General features: G+C 39.7%; 1 protein-coding gene across 1 annotated transcript; it reads right to left on the bottom strand.

The window, feature by feature from the left end:
- Positions 1-19398, bottom strand: LOC121693315 (glutaminyl-peptide cyclotransferase). Its single transcript, XM_042072668.1, has 7 exons — positions 18960-19398; positions 6984-7130; positions 6472-6753; positions 2569-2736; positions 2043-2142; positions 1598-1714; positions 1-1189 (listed from the first exon to the last, which is right to left on the bottom strand). The coding sequence occupies exons 1-7, from the start codon at positions 19047-19049 to the stop codon at positions 1044-1046; spliced, it is 1050 nt and encodes a 349-aa protein (XP_041928602.1). The 5' UTR covers positions 19050-19398; the 3' UTR covers positions 1-1043.
- Between the last annotated feature and the right edge of the window lie 40 nt (positions 19399-19438).

Genomic DNA, 19438 nt, shown 5'->3' with positions numbered 1-19438 from the left:
TTTTATCAGTCTCTATTTTTATTTTGGGGTTGATTGCTTATTTGAAAGAAAATGACAGTTTGACCTCGATATGCAATGTCAACTGAGGTCAAGGAACAGAAAGAATCAATAAAAACATGAAATTCCTGGATAAACGTGTCCTGAAAAGGTACATTAGCAACTTCCCTTGATGTACAGATGTGTTCAGTGACTCAACATCACTGTATTACATTAGCAGCTTTTAGCAACTATACATTCCACATATGATATTACTAGAAAAATACATTATGGCTTTCACAATCTTAATTACCACATGATCTTAACGTCTAATTACAGTTTCAGCTGGATGTGACTGATCATGCATTACAGAGGTCAGGTTCACTTTCTCAGTGAATCAACCAAAGGTCAAATGCTACTGATAAATGTTCTGCACAGATGTCTATTGTCACTGGTTACAATACCAAATGCGTGATACAACTGTATATGTTTTATAGATGTTTCTAGATGTTTAGCAAAAAATAAAACAACAATGGAAACATGTCAGCATACAGCAACAGATAACTACAATTTCATCCTCGGTGGACTTCTACTTTTAGATCGCCATTTCGTTTTTCACAACATGTTGCTAAAGCTGTTGTAACACAAAGTACCAAAGTACACAACAACACTGACTCATAACACTGACAACTGCTCTAAACGTTCAAGCCTTTGCTCTCCCCGGCTGATTCCTGTAGGGATGAATGTTAGCATAAGCACAAAGGTGGGTCTGTGGCAGGGGAAGGATGAGAGGGGCATAAAGACAGCTCTGTTGGAAGCAAACACAGAGAGGACCCTGTATACCGCAAGCACACAGTTCACAGGTTCTGGAGAAGTAGCTGTGAGCCCAGATTTCTTATTCTGGACACACAGGACCCAGAGAGCCAGAACCAGAACCAGATTTGGCTATGATGAGTTCTCTGTGAGGAGGACAGAGCGTTTCTAGAAGACTATAGGAGAAGGTTGAAATGTGAAGGCAGACGAGAACCTGGGATGGGAACCATGACACCTGGGATAGGTGCTGTAGTTCACATGTTGAGGTACTCCAGGACAAAGACCTGCATGATTTTGTTCAGGTTCTGGATGGTGGGCCGGTCCAGGTTCTGCTCGTTGTCGTCAAATGTGTGCCAGACGGAGGGAAAAGGTGTGGGGATGAGGTGAAGTATCCGCACCCCTATGAAGGACATACATAAGAAATCATCACAATAATTGATGAGCTGATCATAAGGCTTGATGAGCTGATCATAAGGATTGATGAGCTGGATCAGTCCAAAGAGCTTCAGCTTTAGTCATCTCATAATTTCTGGTGATGACTGGATCACAGAGCCTCTGACAGTCAAACAGTGTAGGCCCTATGCCCATGTGTTTGTTCATAAAAGCCATGTTCAAATGCTTGAAATATGGAGCATTAAAAATGATTAACAAGAAAATATTTAAAAGCAAACTTGACATTGCTGCTGTTAATCCAGTAGAAAAAGCTGGATAATTAGAACAGAGTGTTTGATTACTGGCCAATATGAGTATTATGAGAATACTTCACATTTCAGGCTAAAGGATCAGTGATAAGGAGACAGAGCCATACCCCTTTGTAGAAATGGTATGTGGTCATCTTGGATTGGTCCCACGGGCAGACCTGGCCAGAAGTATTGGACTTCATTTGCATGATCCTCCAGCTGGCCCAAGTTATGAAGGCGACGTTCTGTAGAGGCAGGAAGACTTCATAAGAGAAAGATACCGCCACCGATCGTGCCTTTAATTCTCATGATAAGAGATTAAGGATGTCATGAGAGCCCATTTACATTTGGCAGATTATCCCAGCAACAATCACTACAGGCAAATGATCAAAGTGTGCAGTGTCTGCTCACTGAACTCTCAGCCAGGGTGGTTGTAGCATTGTATTGAGTTACAAGAACAGTGACAGCCACGTTGGGTGATTGGCAGCACAAGAGTGAACACTGAGACAAAGGCACGCAGAGGAATGAGGACAACAAAAGGGGGAACCAGCAGCAGACGAGGAGAAAGCTCACCGATGTTCTGCAACCTGTTGAGCCATCTGGCCGTGTTGGAGAATTGGTTTCCAAAGCGTGGAGACGGGCCTCCGATCAGATCCAGCAACACAAACAGATCCTGGGAGACAGGAAGAGACAACACACTGAGACTGGCAGCCGAGACTGGAGGAGGAAAAGTGGGTTTGACGTGGTCTCAGATGTGGCTGGGGAAGCCTTCCTGAGAGCCGGGAGATAATCCTGCGGAGCCTCTCTGCTTCCCTTAGGCCTTTGATGTGAACGCTAACGTCTTGTGACACCTTTGGGTGGCCTTGACCTCAAAAAACAAGGAGAATCATGTGGTGTGTGCCTGGTTTGTTTGAAGAAAGTACAGTCACACTACAAAAAATACACTACTCACAACATTATCATTAGTGAATAGTGTTTCATATTTAAAGTCAATTATGAGGAACCCCATCATAGTAATGCACGCACACACACAAATTTGAAGCATGTATGTGTATGTCTGATTCTCGGTGTCGGTGTACTGATGAAAAATAAGACCTACGATGGCATGCAGCTGGTTGGAGTTGGTGGCTCCGGGAGGGTGGGGGCTCTGCTCCATCTTCTGGGCCAGGTGGCGGGAGCCATACAGGGAGTCTGTGTCAGTCCACTGAAACAGAGCCTCTTCACCGTCAAGGAAGAGCAGCTGCAGTGTCAGGTCTTGATTAGAGTCCTGAGAGAAATCAGGAAGAAGGACGATGGACAGGTGAGAGAGAGAGAGAGAGAGAGAGAGAGAGAGAGAGAGAGAGAGAGAGAGAGAGAGAGAGAGAGAGAGAGAGAGGGGGGGGGGGGGAACAGAATGAGAAGAAGTTAGAACAAATAAATATATTACATAATATTTCATCAACACATGCATGCATTACATCTCAATATAACATTACATTACATTTAGCAGACACTTCTTGACCGAAGTGACTTACATATGTCAGCTATATTACAAGGGATCACATTGTCCCCGGAGCAACTTGGGGTTAAGTGCCTTGCTCAAGGGCACAACGGTGGAAGCCGGGAATTGAACCGACAACTTTCAGGCTACTGCACGCTTGCCCAGCTCCTTAACCACTACACTACCACCGCCCAACTACCAACTTACCACAACCAACTTAAATGTACACACACACATGCACCAATACACTTTGACACACAACTGCAGGATAATTAATTTAATGGATGCAAGATTCCAGCAAAGCACACATAGCTGTTTCGAGCCCTTATGCCTGATTCATGGCTACATTTACTCTTCTGTTTTCAGGCAGTGATTAAAACAACTGTTAAATCGTCAGCAACTCTGCCATCTACTGGTTGCATAAATTAAAACATGTTTCATAAATTAAAACATGTTTCATAACATGACTTAATGCCTGGCTCCTCTTATCACCTCACATGACTGAAAACCAGCAAAAACCAGCATTCCAATTGAAATTCTCCAGTCCACATCTCTGCTTTGCTGACCCCAGGGAGTGTACACTACTGACAGGGTTGTCTGGACCCTGCTCTCCAACCTGACCTTGGGGCAACTACACTGACAGTCACACTCCTGCCTCAGGGGTCAGTGTGCCAGTAGAGTGGTGTATTTTAATAACATAGTTGAGACAAGCAGTACAACTATACAGAGGCTGCTCTGAGTAACAGGGTTATAATTATATCTTCCCAAGACAATTATGTTTATTTTGCGTCTAGAATATACTGGAACTATGAATGACTACCACACTTATGCCTTGCAAAAAGGCAGAATTAGAGTTTATATATTTACAAGAGCCATATTATATATGTTCATGACTATAGCTTAGGACTGGTTCAATGTCATCTAATGCCATAAACAAACCTACTGTGTGTAATAGAGCAGACCTCCCCAATATTCTCATATTTTGCATTGTGATGACATTAAAAAATGACACATTGATCAAAGAAAACAAATAAGCCATCAGAGCAAAGTAAGCTAAATAAGCTAAATAAATGATGCATACCTAATTATGCATGGTAAGCAGTCATAAAGATATTGGCAAGCTTTCAACTGTTAAGAATGCTGAATTGCCTACCAGCTGAAATTACAACAGAGATTTTGAGTCACCCTTAAACACAGAGGCCTTGTATATTAAACATCTATCCTATCTCTTAATCCTCATTCACTGATCCCATCATGTGTAAAGGGCTTTAATAACTATAATACTATATACTATATTATATAACTATAATGATAATGGCAAAAATGATCATTCTAGCTAATATGAATGACAACATCCACACATAAACTATAACTATAACAACATGAAGAACGATATAGTTGGGCATCACTTTCAGAGCGATTTTGAGAATGATAAAAAGCTGACAGCCAATCTGAGTCCATCAAATTTTAGCCATCACATTCATCAACTTGAGGAGACTTATTCACTGCTCAGTGTGGACGCTTTTATCGTTATGGTTATAGTTAGGGTTATAGTTATCGTTCCTGGTGTGAACGGTCCTTAAAGGAGAAATCCAGCCGATTTTTACACGGATCTTGATCGCTAAACGTCGCCGAGTACTGTTGATAGGACAACAAACGACCAAAATTGGTGCTACCGAACTGGAGTAGCTGCAACTAATGGCCAGTACTCCCAGTCAGCTACAATGATAGGTCTGGGGGCATGATCTAAATGTGCCTTTTTTGCCTCTTAACAGACTCAAAATGCCATTAAAAGGCCTGTACTATATTAACAGAGTCCTTAAATTTGACAAAACAATGCATTTTCTACTCATTAGCTGTGAAGAAACCATCTAAATTCAAAGTTTGTACTGTCACATCTGCACACTACTCTGCAACTACTCTCCTGCAACAACTGAATTCCCACAATACTTCAGCGCGAGAATAGAGCTAGCTTTCAGTAACGTACAAGCTTAAGCATCATTTGGACCGTTTCCATGTAGTTACAGTCATTAAATTGTCATAACCTTTACAGTGCTCAAGTACCTATTTTGAAGTGAAATAAACTTCAAGTTTTCGTTGCGAAGCCGGCATAAGCTCAACAACAGACTTTCTTGGGCTTTTCTGGAAGTGACTGATGGAAACTGAGGTATGTGACAGTACAAACATCGAAATGAAATCGAATGCAATTAATGAGTTGAAAACACATTGTTTTGTCATGTAAGGGCCCTGTTCATGTTGCACAGAACTTTTAATGACATTTTGAGTCTGAAAAATGCAAGTTTAGAGGCAAAAAATGCACATTTAGATGATGCCCCCAAACCTAGCATTTTAGCTGACTATGAGTACTGGCCATTAGCTGCAGCTACTCCAGTTCGGTATCACCGGTTTTGGTGATTTTTTTCCTATTGACAGCGCTCGTCTAGCAATCAAGATCCGGATCTTGCTTGTCTAGCAAATCGACTGGATTTCTCCTTTAATACCAGTGACGAGCACATTCCATTAAAAGTAGTAGTTGTATAGCCTGGGTGCCATTCTGAACTTAGTCCCGCCCACAACGTTTGAGTATGACTACGTCAGGCTAGTAGTTGTAGGTAAGTAGGTATTTTTAAGATGTAACTGCTTACATTCATCTCAGGTCATTTGCAGCATGTCATACATGGTGTAGCACTGAGTAAACTGTGAGTAAACTGTGATTACCAGAGAAAAGTTTGTGTAGAGAAAATTCATCAGTGCTTACCTCATGCTATTTACACAGACACAATGTTAAAGGTGCAGTCAGCAATTGCATGATGTGATGATAATTAAGGAAAGGTTTGGTTAATTTCATTTCATTTCAAATTAATTTCATTAATGTAGCCTATTTATGTGTGTTGTAGTCTATGTTTCAGAATGCTGCGCACTTACCGGTATATATTTTCATCCACTCTGCACCTAGTGATTTCTGAATTAAGTTCTTACTGTATAAACGGGACAGAGTGAACAACTAAGATTGAATAGTTCAAAGACAGATTGCGACTGTATCTGATTTAAAGGTGCAGTCAGCGATTGTGCAGGAAGTCGCGTTTGTTTATGTTTATGTTACATTTCTTAGCAGATGTTTTTGCCCAAAACAATGTACATTTATATTTTAACCAAGGATCAAACCTGACAAAAAATGTTATGGGCTTGAAATTTTGTACGATCGCTGACTGCACCTTAAATTCAAACTTTCTGGATAATTTCTTTAAAAAAATGTAATCAATATCTGACACATGTGACACATCACTCCTGTCAACATTTCAGGAGACAGTGACACGAACATGTTTACAGGGACATGGACATTCTAATTCAGACTTGTTTAACAGGTTATATTGTGCAGGTGCACAGAATAAAGAGAGAAAATGGAAGTGAATGTTCTGAGGTATATGAACTGTTTTCAAACATACTGTCCACATACCTTAACACCACACATATAATGCACCCTGAACATAGCACTGTTTCACATAAAAAAAAACCCATCACCTTCAGTGTCTTGAGCTCCTGGTCCAGGGCACGAGCCAGTTCTAGCATCATGGCACAGGGCACAGCGGAGTCTGTGGCACCCTGGAACTCCCTTCCATGCCACTGGGGGGCGAAATACTTGGAGTCGAAGTGGCATGCCAACACCAGGCGACGTTTCGCAGAGGGGTTGAGAGTCGCAATGATGTTTGTGAAGGGCATCTGGCCGTAGGGGGTCTGGGCGCGGAAGGAGTCCTCACTCACATCCCAACCTGCTGTCAGGCCACTGAGGGTGGATTTGATGTGCTGGACACAGGCATTAGCAAACATACATGCTCAGAGACCTTACAAGAAATACCCTCGTAGTAATAGACTTAAAAAAAAAAGACTTTTGCAAACAGTTGTGCACAACTGTGATTAGTGCAATACCCAACAGGCCCATAGTTGTCCTTAAACTGTGGTTCACTTATTGATCATTCAATGGTACTGGTTTGTTAAGCAGGAGGCTAGTTAGTTCACTCGTCCACAAGTCTCACCTTCTGCACGGCCAGGCTTCCAGCGGAGCCTGGGTAACGGGTGACCAGCAGGGGCGTCAGGTCCGTCTGCCACATGCGCGTCAGGTCAGTGTGAGCCAGCACATCCTTCAGACTGTCAGCGGTCAAGGTGCTGGGCTTGTGGAACAACTGAGAGACGCAATGTGCAACACATCAACACAGACAAGGCAAATAACTGAGTTAGTTCAAGAAACTACACAACAGAAAATGTATACATTCCATACCGACTTACTATACAGTATAATATATATACAGTGAGGCTCATACGTTTTTGAACCCATGCTAAAGTTGAGTAAAAAGAGGAATATAAAATGATCTTTTGGAAATTGATCTTAATACCTTAAGTAAAAAAATGAGGAAATATCTATTCGTCGACACATTATTTTCTAAGGGGGTGTTTTGTCTTTACGCAACTGCGGTAACCTATGCACGGTGTGTATGTGTATGCATACACTGTTTAGATGTTTTCTGTCATATCTCCTGACTCATGTTCATGAATCAATGTTTGCTTGTAAGCTGGTATGCTATGTATGGTTTAGCCAAGGCAATAACACTTAGTGAGCTCTGAGACTAATGTTACCTCTCCAAGCAATATTGGAGTCCTCCAGTGGCAATAATACTTTTAGTGAAAAGAGTCATAGTTGGTGGTGATTAAGATTTTGTGGAAGTAATGTAAAATAAAACTAAACAACCTATTCACTATCAGACCTGAGATTTTTTTGTTATTTTAGATGGAGGGAGAGAAGTACATGCAACTGAGGTGAAAGCAGCCGCCTGCTGATGGCAAACATGACCCCAAGGACCACGATGGCATGGACATGGGACATGGATGGGTGGTTTCTGGATGAAGAGGAAGACAATGATGTGCTACTAGAGGAGGAGAGTAATCTCCCATCATCCTCAGCTGGGTAAGCATGTTTGTGTGTGTGTGTGTGTGTGTGTGTGTGTGTGTGTGTGTGTGTGTGTGTGTGTGTTCGCCCAACTGGGAGTATGCACATTTCTGGTTGTGATAAGTGTTGCTTATAACAATAATGACAGGGATTATAGTGATAATAGTTTGGTTAGATTTGCTTATCTGACAATTTCTTTATTTTGAGCTTGGTCCAGTCTCATGTCAGGTAGAAAGCATACACTTTGCCTATCCTTCTAACACAGACAGGGACACCAGCTCTAGTAGCATTTACACCTCATTGTCTGCTAGGCTTAGATGGACACACACACACACACACACGCCACAGCTGTGACAACACACACACCACGGATCTGGTGTGAATGCAGCGTTAGTGTATCACCTTATGTGTAGGGCAAATTATATCGATAATTATATACTGTATCGAATTATATGCTGTATGGTTGTTAAATGTATTGAATTTCTTCTAATGTTTTAATTGTTTATATGTGTGAATGTTAATATGAATTGATGCTTTGTTCATCATGTTAAAGTATTTTGTTGATCTTTGTTATACTGTTGTCTTGTCATTCTTGTAGTTCTAATAGTTACTGCTTGTTTGTAAACATATGTTTATGTTATTTACCTGAAGTTGTTGTTCCTGATTATTTAATGAAATTGTTAAAGACTTATCTAAATAAAATTATGTATTTCCTCTTTCGTAAACACATGTGCCAGTGTCTCTTATTCTTGTTTTCATAGTAGATTGAAGCACACGGAGAAGCAGTTACCATCTGCCTAGTCTTTATTTCAGCCTTTATCTTTCCTCCCCACAATTGATTTAGCCTCTTCAGAGTACAGTAAGACATCCTGTATTTAGCTATGCATCTTGTTTTGATGGTAAAACATCTTAAGTTTGTTACATGACCATTATATCTGTGTATTTTTGGTCAGATGTCAAACCAGGAAAGGAAAACACCCTACTCTTTAAAAATTCTACATGTTACTGCGACTTGCAGTTATGAGTAAATTAATCATAACTTCTGAACCAAAGGTGATAAATTGATTCTGTTTTTTTCACTGAGGAGAACACAACACTGTCTATCTTTCACACACTATATCTACAATACACATTAGGTGAAAAGTAAGATTCATCTTGACAAATTGATATTTTCGTGTTTTTTGATGTTGAATTTTGAAGGTATTGTTTAAAAACAATGTGTGTTGCACTCAAACTTATTAACCATGATATGTACCATTTTAAAGGGCTAGTTCTCCTGATTACAATGGTGGTATGGTATATCTTATGGTATATCTAATGGTATATCTTATCTCTGCCATGTAGCATGGCCACACAATAAGCCTTTTTGTCTCACAAGGGCATCAAGTATGAAAAAACTGAATGTTTCGTGCCGTCTGCAAAGGTCTAATAAATGTATCATAACTTTTGAACACTTTTATCACTGAGTAGAGGACAAAATTGTGAATCTCCCGTACACTCTAAGTTTATATCTCTGTCATGTAGCATAATCACATAATAAGCCTTTTTGTGCCATAAGGCCATTGAGTATGAAAAAATGGAATGTTCGGCGCGGTCTGCAAAGGGTTAAAATGCTAACTGAGAAAACATTGGAGAACCCTTTTGCAATTATGTAAGCACATAATGTAATCTGAAAACTGCTGCCCTGAGTAAAAATAATGCAAATGATCTCAGCTGGTATTCTGTCTATAATGGAGTGGAATGGAATTGTTTAAGTGTCTCCAAACTTTTGACTGGTAGAGTATATATATACATACACTGTATATAGGCCTACTGTATACACACACATATATAACACTTACTATATACTTCAAGGCTGTGATTCAAAGTGAATAGATTATACCAACTCATTCAGTGTTGCACAATGCACTGATACTAGAAAGGTATTGTGATACCCTAAAATTAAAAATGTCATGATACCTCATTTTTCTAGTAGTTTTAAAAAAGAATTTTAAGTTTCATGTTCTGGTGTTTAGGGGAGCTCTACAGTCGCCAGAAATATCTAAACCTGCATAGTGTACGTTTAACTGCAAAACACTCATTTACATAATACTACAATAATTCGTTTGTTCAGGGAAATTTGACAGAGCCCAGGGAGCTCTTTTACAACGAAGCCCTGATGACAAACAGTCCAAAGAAAACACAGCACAAAATAGAAAATTGAATCCAAGAAGAATACAATCAAAATGTAAGAACACAGAAGAAAAATAAAAACATAAAACAGGCAAAAGCAAGTTAGTTAAAAACAGGAACACTGTACCATAGCCTTAAGAAAACACTTGAAATTATCAACTGATACAAATAGGCTTAGTTTCAGACTTTCTTGCAGTTTGTTCCACTTATAAGGTGTAAAAAAGTTGGAAGCAGATTTCCCAAAGTCAGATCTCACAAGTGGGGTTTCAAGGGAGACAAGACTCAAATTTCAACAGGGAGCTAAGGGGGTAGTTTCCCTGCTAATGCCTTATAAATGAAAAGAAGGCAAAGTCTACCCCTTCTATGTGACAAGGAAGACCAACCCACATTCTGGTAAAGTGTGCAATGATGAGTTCTAAAACCATCACCGGTAATAAAACGTATGGCACTGTGGTATACTGTATCAAGTGGTTTCAGTGTAGAGGTGGAAACATGCATATACACAACACTGCCATAGTCTAAGACTGATAGTATTATTGATTGGACTATCAACAGTCTATTTTCCTGCAGAGAGACATGACCGAATTCTGTATAACGCACCTAACTTCACTTTCACCTTCTTAGCTAGTTCAACCACATGTGTTTTAAAAGATAGTCTGTAATCCAGCCAGATGCCCAGATATTTATAATGACTGACTCGCTCAATGTTTTCCCCATTAATGTGTAATTCCAGCGAAAATTAGATAGATGATAGATAGATAGATACTTTATTGATCCCCAAGGGGAAATTCAAGGTCTCAGTAGCATACAGACATCACACACAACATGCACTTACAGCAAAAAAGTAATATACATATATAAATATAACTAAATCAAATATCCACATAGTGTGCTTAAAGGATGATCAAGCATGATGAGCTTGCAGTGATTGGCAGGGACTGAGCCTGTAGTTCATCATGCATGGTAAGGAGCTCTATGAGAGTGAGTGTCATGGTGATGGTGCAAATAAGTAAGTGCAACAGTGCAACAGTGCAAGAATACAGTCTAGAGACCATCATAAAATAAATATGGACATATAAGAGAATAATGTAGACAAGTAATATAAAAACTATATCAGTGCAAGAATGGGTTGAAGTAATAGGGTAACAGCCATTGGTCAAGTATTAAATAAAAAGTATTAAGTATTAAGTATGGCCACAATCCAGTCTGTGGGAGGGAGGGAGGGGATATGCATACAGCGGGGAAAATATGTATTGAACACGTCAACATTTTTTTCAGTAAGTATACTTCCAGTGAGGCTATTTGCATGAAATTTTCACCAGACATTAGTATTAACTTAGGTAATCCACAAATCCAAGTACATAAGTAGAGTTATGAGTAAAAAAGTGGAATGCCACAGGAAAAAAGTATTGAACATACCTACTGAAATTTCTTAAATACTTTGTGGAAAAGCCTTTATTTGTAATGAGAGCTTCAAGACATTTCCTGTATTACGAAACTAAGCAGTTGCAGTATTCAGGTGTGATTTTGGCCCATTATTTCAAACAGATAGTCTTTTAATATTGAAGATTCCAGGGATCCCTCTTGTAAATCCTGATCTTTAGTTAACTTCCAAAACTGTTCAATTGGATTCAAGGTCGGGGCCTTGATTTCCTTTCTCTGAAACCAATTGAGAGTTTCCTTTGCTGAATGCTTTGGATCATTGTCCTGCTGGAAGGTCTAGCCATGTCTCATCCTCATCATCCTGGTGGATGGCAAGATTCTCCCAGAAAAAATGGCTCCATTCATCATTCCTTCAACTGTATGAAGTCTGCCAGTACCATGAGATGGAAAACAGCCCCACACCGTGATGCCTCCACCTCCAAACCTCACAGTTGATATGGTATTTTTAGGGTGATGCACAGTGCCATTTCTTCTCCAAATATGGTGTGTAGTATGACATCCAAAAAGTGAAATTTTGCTCTAGCCTGACCAGAATACATTCTATCAGTATTTCATAGGCTTGTCCAAATGTTGTGTCGCAAACGTTTAACGAGCTTCGACATGTTTTTCTTTAGTAATAGAGTCATTCGGGGTGAGCGTGCATAGAGGCCATGGCGGTGGAGTGCATTACCTATGATTTTCTCTGTAACAATTGAACCTGCTGCCTCCAAGTCTTTCTGGAGCTTTCTCCGAGTGGTCCTTGGCTCTTAGGCTACACTTCTGACTATCCTTCTGATTTCCTGGTCAGAAATCTTGTGAGGAGATCCTGTGCATGGCCGATTGATGATGCAGTGATGTTCCTTCCACTTGCAGAACCAATACTGCTTACTGGATGATTCTGAAGTTTTGAAATGCATCTGTTACCAATTCCATTGATAAGTTTTCCAACAATAATGTTGCAAAGGTCTTGGAAGAGCTCTTTGCTTTTACCCATCATGAAATGTTTCTTGTGTGACATCTTGGTAACGAAAAACCTTTTTATAGCCCATCAATATGTACTAACCCAGCTTACATTAATTTGCACAGATAAGAGGGATAATTCCTCTCTAACTATGTATAGATTCCATCTCATTCCTTGCCATTCCGTGCCTTTGTGTACTGCTTTTTCTTAGCGTGTTCAATACTTTTTCCCTGTGCCATTCCACTTATTTACTCATAACTCTATATGGACATTAATGTTTGGATTTTTTAATGTGTGGATTACCTAAATTAATACTAATGTCTGGAGAAAATTTCATGCAAATAGCCTCATTGGAAGTATACTTACTGAAAAAAATGTTGACGTGTTCAATACTTATTTTCCCCGCTGTATGTGCTAATATAGCATGTAAACAGTGTAGCAGTAAAACAGTAGGCTAGTGGACAGTATGTACACAAGCATTGACAGAGGTGGAAAAAGTACGAAAATATTGTACTCAAGTAAAAGTACCAATACCTTGATGAAATATTACTCAAGTACAAGTTAAAATACCGATCTGAAAATGTACTCAAGTAAAAGTAAAAAGTAGTTCATTTAAAATATACTTTAAGTAAAAGTTACTTAGTTACTTTTTTTTTGGGGTGGGTACCAGAACAACCAGTTTTACCAAAGAGGAGATACAGCACTCAAAAAATCCTCCATAGTAATGTATGGGGTTAATATGTAACGCCAATATGGCAGTTGTCTACACATCATATGTCTACACATATCACAACCCTTCCGCGGAAAAATGTCGACATGTGAACACATTGAGCCAATCATGTGGTGTGTTGTAAAATACATTGAGCCAATCATGTGGTGTGCTGTGAAGACATCGTGCCAATCATCTGTTGTGATCTCGCTGCTGGAGCAAGATTGGTGTCGTGAAGCCTTACGCACACGCATTTCTGCTGAAATAGATGCATGATAAGTGCCCAAAAAGTGTTGCAATATGGCTGCTGAGTGGAGGTACTTGCCTGAAAAGGACGTTGAGAAATGGAGATCTATGTGAAAAATCACCGGAGTTCTCCTTTAAGTTTGAGCAGTAGTTGATTTTCAAAGTTAGTTGCACTCATCCTTGGGTCGCTTTGCAGTGAACAGTAATCCAGCACAACTGAAAAGCCCCTCACAGGCAGCTGAGGCAGGCAGGCCAATATTGAGTTGCAGAGTTTTTTTTATATTTGGAAATGAGCAGAAGGTTCAGCAGATTAAAGGGCGTTGTACTGGGGGGGAAAGTGGGAAGTATAGGGCCCCAATGGAGGAGAGGGCCTGTGAAAAGTGGAATACAGGGGGCACAACATTTTCACCAGGCATTAGTAATAACTCAGGTAATCCACTCATAAAAAATCCAAACAACTCCATAAGTAGAGTCATGTAATGAAGTGGAATAACACAGGGGAAAAGTATTGAACACGCTAAGAAAAAGCACTAAGGCAAGGAAAGGGAAGGAACGAGCTGGAATCTGTATAGAGAGTAGTTATCCTTTCTATCTGTGCAAATTAATATAAGCTTGGTTAGTAGCCTACATATTAATGGGCTAGGTTTTTCATTAGGTTTCATCCAAGGTGTCACACAAGAAACATTTCATGATGGATAAAAGCAAAAAGCTCTCCCAAGACCTTTGCAACCTTATTGTTGCAAAACATCAATGAAACTGGTTACAGATGCATTTCAAAACATCAGAATCTTCCAGTAAGCAGCATGGGAGCCATTATCTGCAAGTGGAAGAAACATCACTGCATCATCAACCGGCCATCCACAGGATCTCCTCGCAATATTTCTGACCAGGGAGTCAGAAGGATAGTCAATTCCAAGAGCCAAGGACCACTCGGAGAAAGCTCCAGAAAGACTTGAAGACAGCCAATTCAATTAAATAGTTCTGGAAGTAACTAAAGATCAGGATTCACAAGAGGGACCCCTGGAATCTGTTTAGAACAATGGGCCAAAATCACACCTGATACTGTGACTAATAAGTTTTGTCATATAGGAAATGTCTTGGAAGCTGTCTTTACAAACAAAGGCTTTTCCACAAAGTATTGAAGAAATTTCAGTAGGCACGTTCAATACTTTTTTCCTGTGTCATTCCACTTTAATACACAAAACTCTTATGTTTGGATTTTTTATATGTGTGTTAATATAATGTTTGAAAATTTTGAATAGACTCACTGGAAGTTTAGGCTAGTTACTGAAAAAAAAATAAGCGTTCAATACTTGAACCATATATTTATTTTACCTGAATATTTTAACTTCCAAATTAAATGTCAAAATGAATGTCAGACGAAATTTAAAGTTTGACTGACTGGATTTTGTATACAAAACATAGTGAAAACTGTGTAAGGTCACTCTCACTCTCCCTTGCTAAAGAGCTAAATGGTTTAGTCCGCCTGCACGATTCATAAGGTAGTCTATCTTTTGTTTATTTAGTTGAGCATCGCTAGTAGTGGACCGCTAATTGTTTTGCTGCTGGTGCAATGTCTTTCTCCAAGTAAGGTTACTAAAAACAAAGGCCAAAACAGGAAAAAGAGAGACATCAAAATGAGGGGAAACAACAACTGCTAATAAACTTCTTTCCAAAGAAAGGTGAGCACAAACGTCAAAACACGAAATCCCATGGTGTTTGCTTAAATATCTCCGCAATCATTAGTGCTAAAATGAACTGAGACAACCGATTGGAATAGCGGAAAATACACTTTCATACGTTAGGCTAATCTGATGCATCTCGTGATCCAGCTCCATCACTTTCAGAAAGACTGCATGGCGTCAGCTTGATTCATGTCCTGTTGTAGACTACATGCTGATCATTATCACTAGGCTAGTGGTTTAGGGCGCGATTTTTTTCTCTCCCTTTCCGTTTTCGTCAGTCTTAACTTTTTTTTTTACTCAAGTAACGGATGGGATTTTTGATGTAGCGAAGTACAATACTTCACTCAAAATGTAATCAAGTAAAATTTAAAATACCGATTTTATAAACTACTTAAAAAATACAAAATACACACAAAAACTACTCAATACAGTAACGTGAGTAAATGTGTTTCGTTACTTTCCACCTCTGAGCATTGAACAGTTCAATGGCCCTGGGGACAAATTACCTCCTCAGTCTGTCAGTTGTGCATGACAGTGAGCGAAGTCTCCAGCTGATCAAGCTCTTCTGCTTTGTAATAGTGCTGTGGAGTGGATGACATTCATTGTCCAAGATGTTGATCAGTTTGTTCAGGGTCCTTGTGTCAGATATTGAAGTGATGCACTCCAGTTCGGCTCCCACGACAGAGCCAGCTTTCCTTACCAGCCTGTCTAGTCGCCCAGCATCCTTCTTCTTTGTGCTTCCTCCCCAGCATACCACAGCATAGAAGACGACGCTGGCAACAACAGACTGGTAAAACATCCTGAGGTACTTATTACAGCAGACATTGGTCCTCGAAGTGTTGAGTTGAAGGTGGTTGAGTTTGCACCATTGCACAAAGTCCTCCACCAGGCTCCTGTACTCCTCCTCTAGCTCGTCCCTGATACACGCCGCAATTGCAGTATCGTCAGAGAACTTCTGCATGTGGCATGACTCAGTGTTGTAGCAGAAGTCAGATGTGTATAGTGTATCAGGGCCATTGTTAGTAGGCGGTGTGCAATTTCGAGCAAAAACTCAAACTAGGGGGGGTAAGTGTAAAGATTTAAGATGAGAGATAATGACATATTAAACCACAGCAGTGTTGAATCCCCAAGACAAACACTGATATATTCCAAAGTTCCAAAAAACATAAACATGCTTGGAAAATATTTTCCAAGAAATATTTTCCAACAATTACACATCTTGAACCACAATCTCCATTATACACACATACAAGACATGCTTTAGCTTTTTCTGCTCAAATTACACATATTATGGTCCATTATCGTGTTCCAAATTCATCTCTTCACTGTGTCATGATATACCTAAAACCTTATAACTTATAGCTCTTGTATTATGATCTCAGATGTAGCCCTACAATTTTTGAGAGCAGTAGCCTATACTCACTGCATGCACCGGTCTGGAGGCAATTACGCACAATACTTCACAAATGAGCTCAGTGTTGCCACTAAATTAGGCTATTCATATAAGTCCAGAATGGCATTTTTTCCAAAGTAATTTTGCTTTATACTGATTGTGTGACCGCACAGTGTTTCACTGATGTCTTTCTGGCTTAGCAAGTGGGCTGCTCTGAGAATCTTAGTTTAACACACTATCGTGTGCTGTGTAGGCTATCACTGAAAGGTTGAATGGTACATTATTGCACTCTATCAAAATTCTCTGCATAGCATTGAGAGAAAGTGGAATAGAACATTATGTCCAATATTCCAATATATGGTTTAATGTTCTGCATTATACCCAATATTCCAATATGTGGTTTAATGTTCTGCATATCTCATTAGTAGGTCACTTTGATACTAAAAGTATGATTCTATGTAATGACTGTATGATATCTGTACTGTCCCTGTGTATATCTGTGTGTGACAGTATTTAGAGATAAGCAGGAATATTATGTGTTTCACTGTTCTGCATGGCTGCGTTAGTAGCTATCTGTTCCGGATTGCCAGGTTGCCACTAATCAGAGTCTGATTCAGTGTAGTCCACGTGAGATGGGATGACCAACGCCATCTCCCGTCAGCCTGGAAGGATACTTAAACCCTAACTATTTCCTTGTCTAGTTAGAGCAGCTGATGGATCTTTAGGTGAAGTCATGCTGTCTCTCCCTTGATGCGCATCATTGTAAATAAACTCTGTTCCTGATTTTTCATACTATTGGTGGGATGACTGGGTCTCTATTAAATCTATGGTATCAAAATTACCATCAGCATTCAGCATACACACACACAGCTTTTATTCCAAATAAGACTTGCACAAGCTTCATAAATATGGAGTGTTCCTGCCAATGATGTTTGCTAGTGGTTAAGAGCTCGGCTGCCAGGTACACTTGGCAGTACCTTTCACCACACATTGCACAACATTTGATTCCATAATCTATTTGAATATTGGCCATATTTACATCCTGACCATACATTTAATATATAATTTTATACTTACACAGTGTATTTCACCGTTTTGAACACAGTATTTCAACACATGCAATTAATATTCAAAATCAATTCTTAATCCAGAACTGCCGTGTACACTATGATTATGATCCATAATAAATTGAATGGAAAGAGGCACTGTGCTATGCAAACATAAGTATGGCGAATTGAACAGATTATTTATGTTTGGTCTCAAAGTTCAAACCATCTTTCACATCGATTTTTTTCTGAGAGCTGGTGTTTGTTTACTGTTTAGGAGACAGTAAACCGGGTCAATACTTCACAAATGAATCCGCAGCAACGCATTCGCACAGCTTGTAGCACAGTGGCTTCCCATCTGGTTTTCAATCAATTGCTGAGTTGCCAATTATTAATGTGGGAGCTGGGGAAAGAGGATCTGATGGCGATTGGTATTGTGGAGCACGTTCTCCAGGTCTGTAGGGATTTCAGACTGAAAAGGTCAGGCCCCATGGATAGAAGATGTCTGCCTTATTTCTCACTCAGCTGTCAATGAGAATTACATGACCTCACAGCTCAACATGAATAGAAGGGTAGGGTTTGTAAAACCAAACACGGTTCCATTTGAGATTCTTTGAAGCCATAGAATATTATGTTTAAAAGAAGGGCAATATGTTGTCTCTTCCTGTTTTTTGCAGACCACAAAATGTCCCTCTTGTAAAACTAGTGACGCAAGATATCATAACAACCCCCAGTATGATCAGTAGTTACAGCAATGATTATAGGAACAGCAATAATATAGCCTACATACATATTCCATATTCCGAGATGTTTTGATGGAACTGATAGAGTTAAACAGACCCTGCTCTAGACCTATAAATATAAAGATCTCCAATTGGTGGCTCAATAATGATGAGTGTGCTACCATGGCAACAAGACAAAAGGGTCTGGGGAGACTGAATAACATGAAGGGGTCTATGGCCAATGAATCCTGATGATCTTACCAAGCAGTTTAAGATATCAGAGTTATTGCTCTTATAAGGATGCTGACCTGCAAACTGTCCAACAAGTTATGCATCTATTCATGACATAGTCTGGCCTACTTATAGCCTAGCTTACTGGCTACTTCAAGTGTTACACACAAATGGGCTCCATGCTTTTCAAATGTGTTTTAGTTAAGTTTTCACAGAAATGAATAACTAACCTTTGATAAAATATGAAACATAATATCCAGCTTGAAGCATCCCACACTTGAAGCATACAAACTGGCAGATGTCTCAACTTACATAAATACATCAATCTCACTGCAATAGATTAATTAATCTTATAAACCACAACAAATCTGATCAAAATACCCAGAACATCAGCTAAAGAACTCCAGTGTAACCTATTTCGCAACAACATAGCGGATGCTTACAGTTAGATGCCTGAGAAAGATAAACTTGAATTGCTTACCCTCTGTTGAGTCCACGGAATTAAACCTTCCTGGGCACTGATGTGGACGACTATCGCCAAATAAACGCAGATCACTGCGAGAGTATGCATGGTTGTACTGTAAATGCTCTCCTATATCTTTTCAGTTCTCATGAGCTCCTCGACTAGGCTACAGTCAAAGATCATGTGAGGGGCATGAGGGAGGACCTGAGGAGCGCAGCGCGATCCGGCTGCTGTGCGTCACAACTCAGCCGAGTCTTCCCTCCCAGTAGTCTACTACATGTGGAGAGAACAAAAATGTGGGGTTGTAACGTGAGATTTGTGTGTGTGTGTGTGCAGACTAAAGCTTGTTTTAGTGATTTCTGTATATACTGACTTCGTTAGGCTACTAAATTTATTTTAACAAATGTACCACACCCTACATAATTCAATGCACTCCTTTCCAAGCCATTACCAATGTGCGCAAATTACTTTAATTTAAGATAAATCTGAAGACATAG

The sequence above is a fragment of the Alosa sapidissima genome, chromosome 19 (genome assembly GCF_018492685.1).
Source record: "Alosa sapidissima isolate fAloSap1 chromosome 19, fAloSap1.pri, whole genome shotgun sequence".
In the NCBI taxonomy this organism is placed as follows: domain Eukaryota; kingdom Metazoa; phylum Chordata; class Actinopteri; order Clupeiformes; family Clupeidae; genus Alosa; species Alosa sapidissima.
This window is presented reverse-complemented; position numbering and strand designations above follow the sequence as displayed.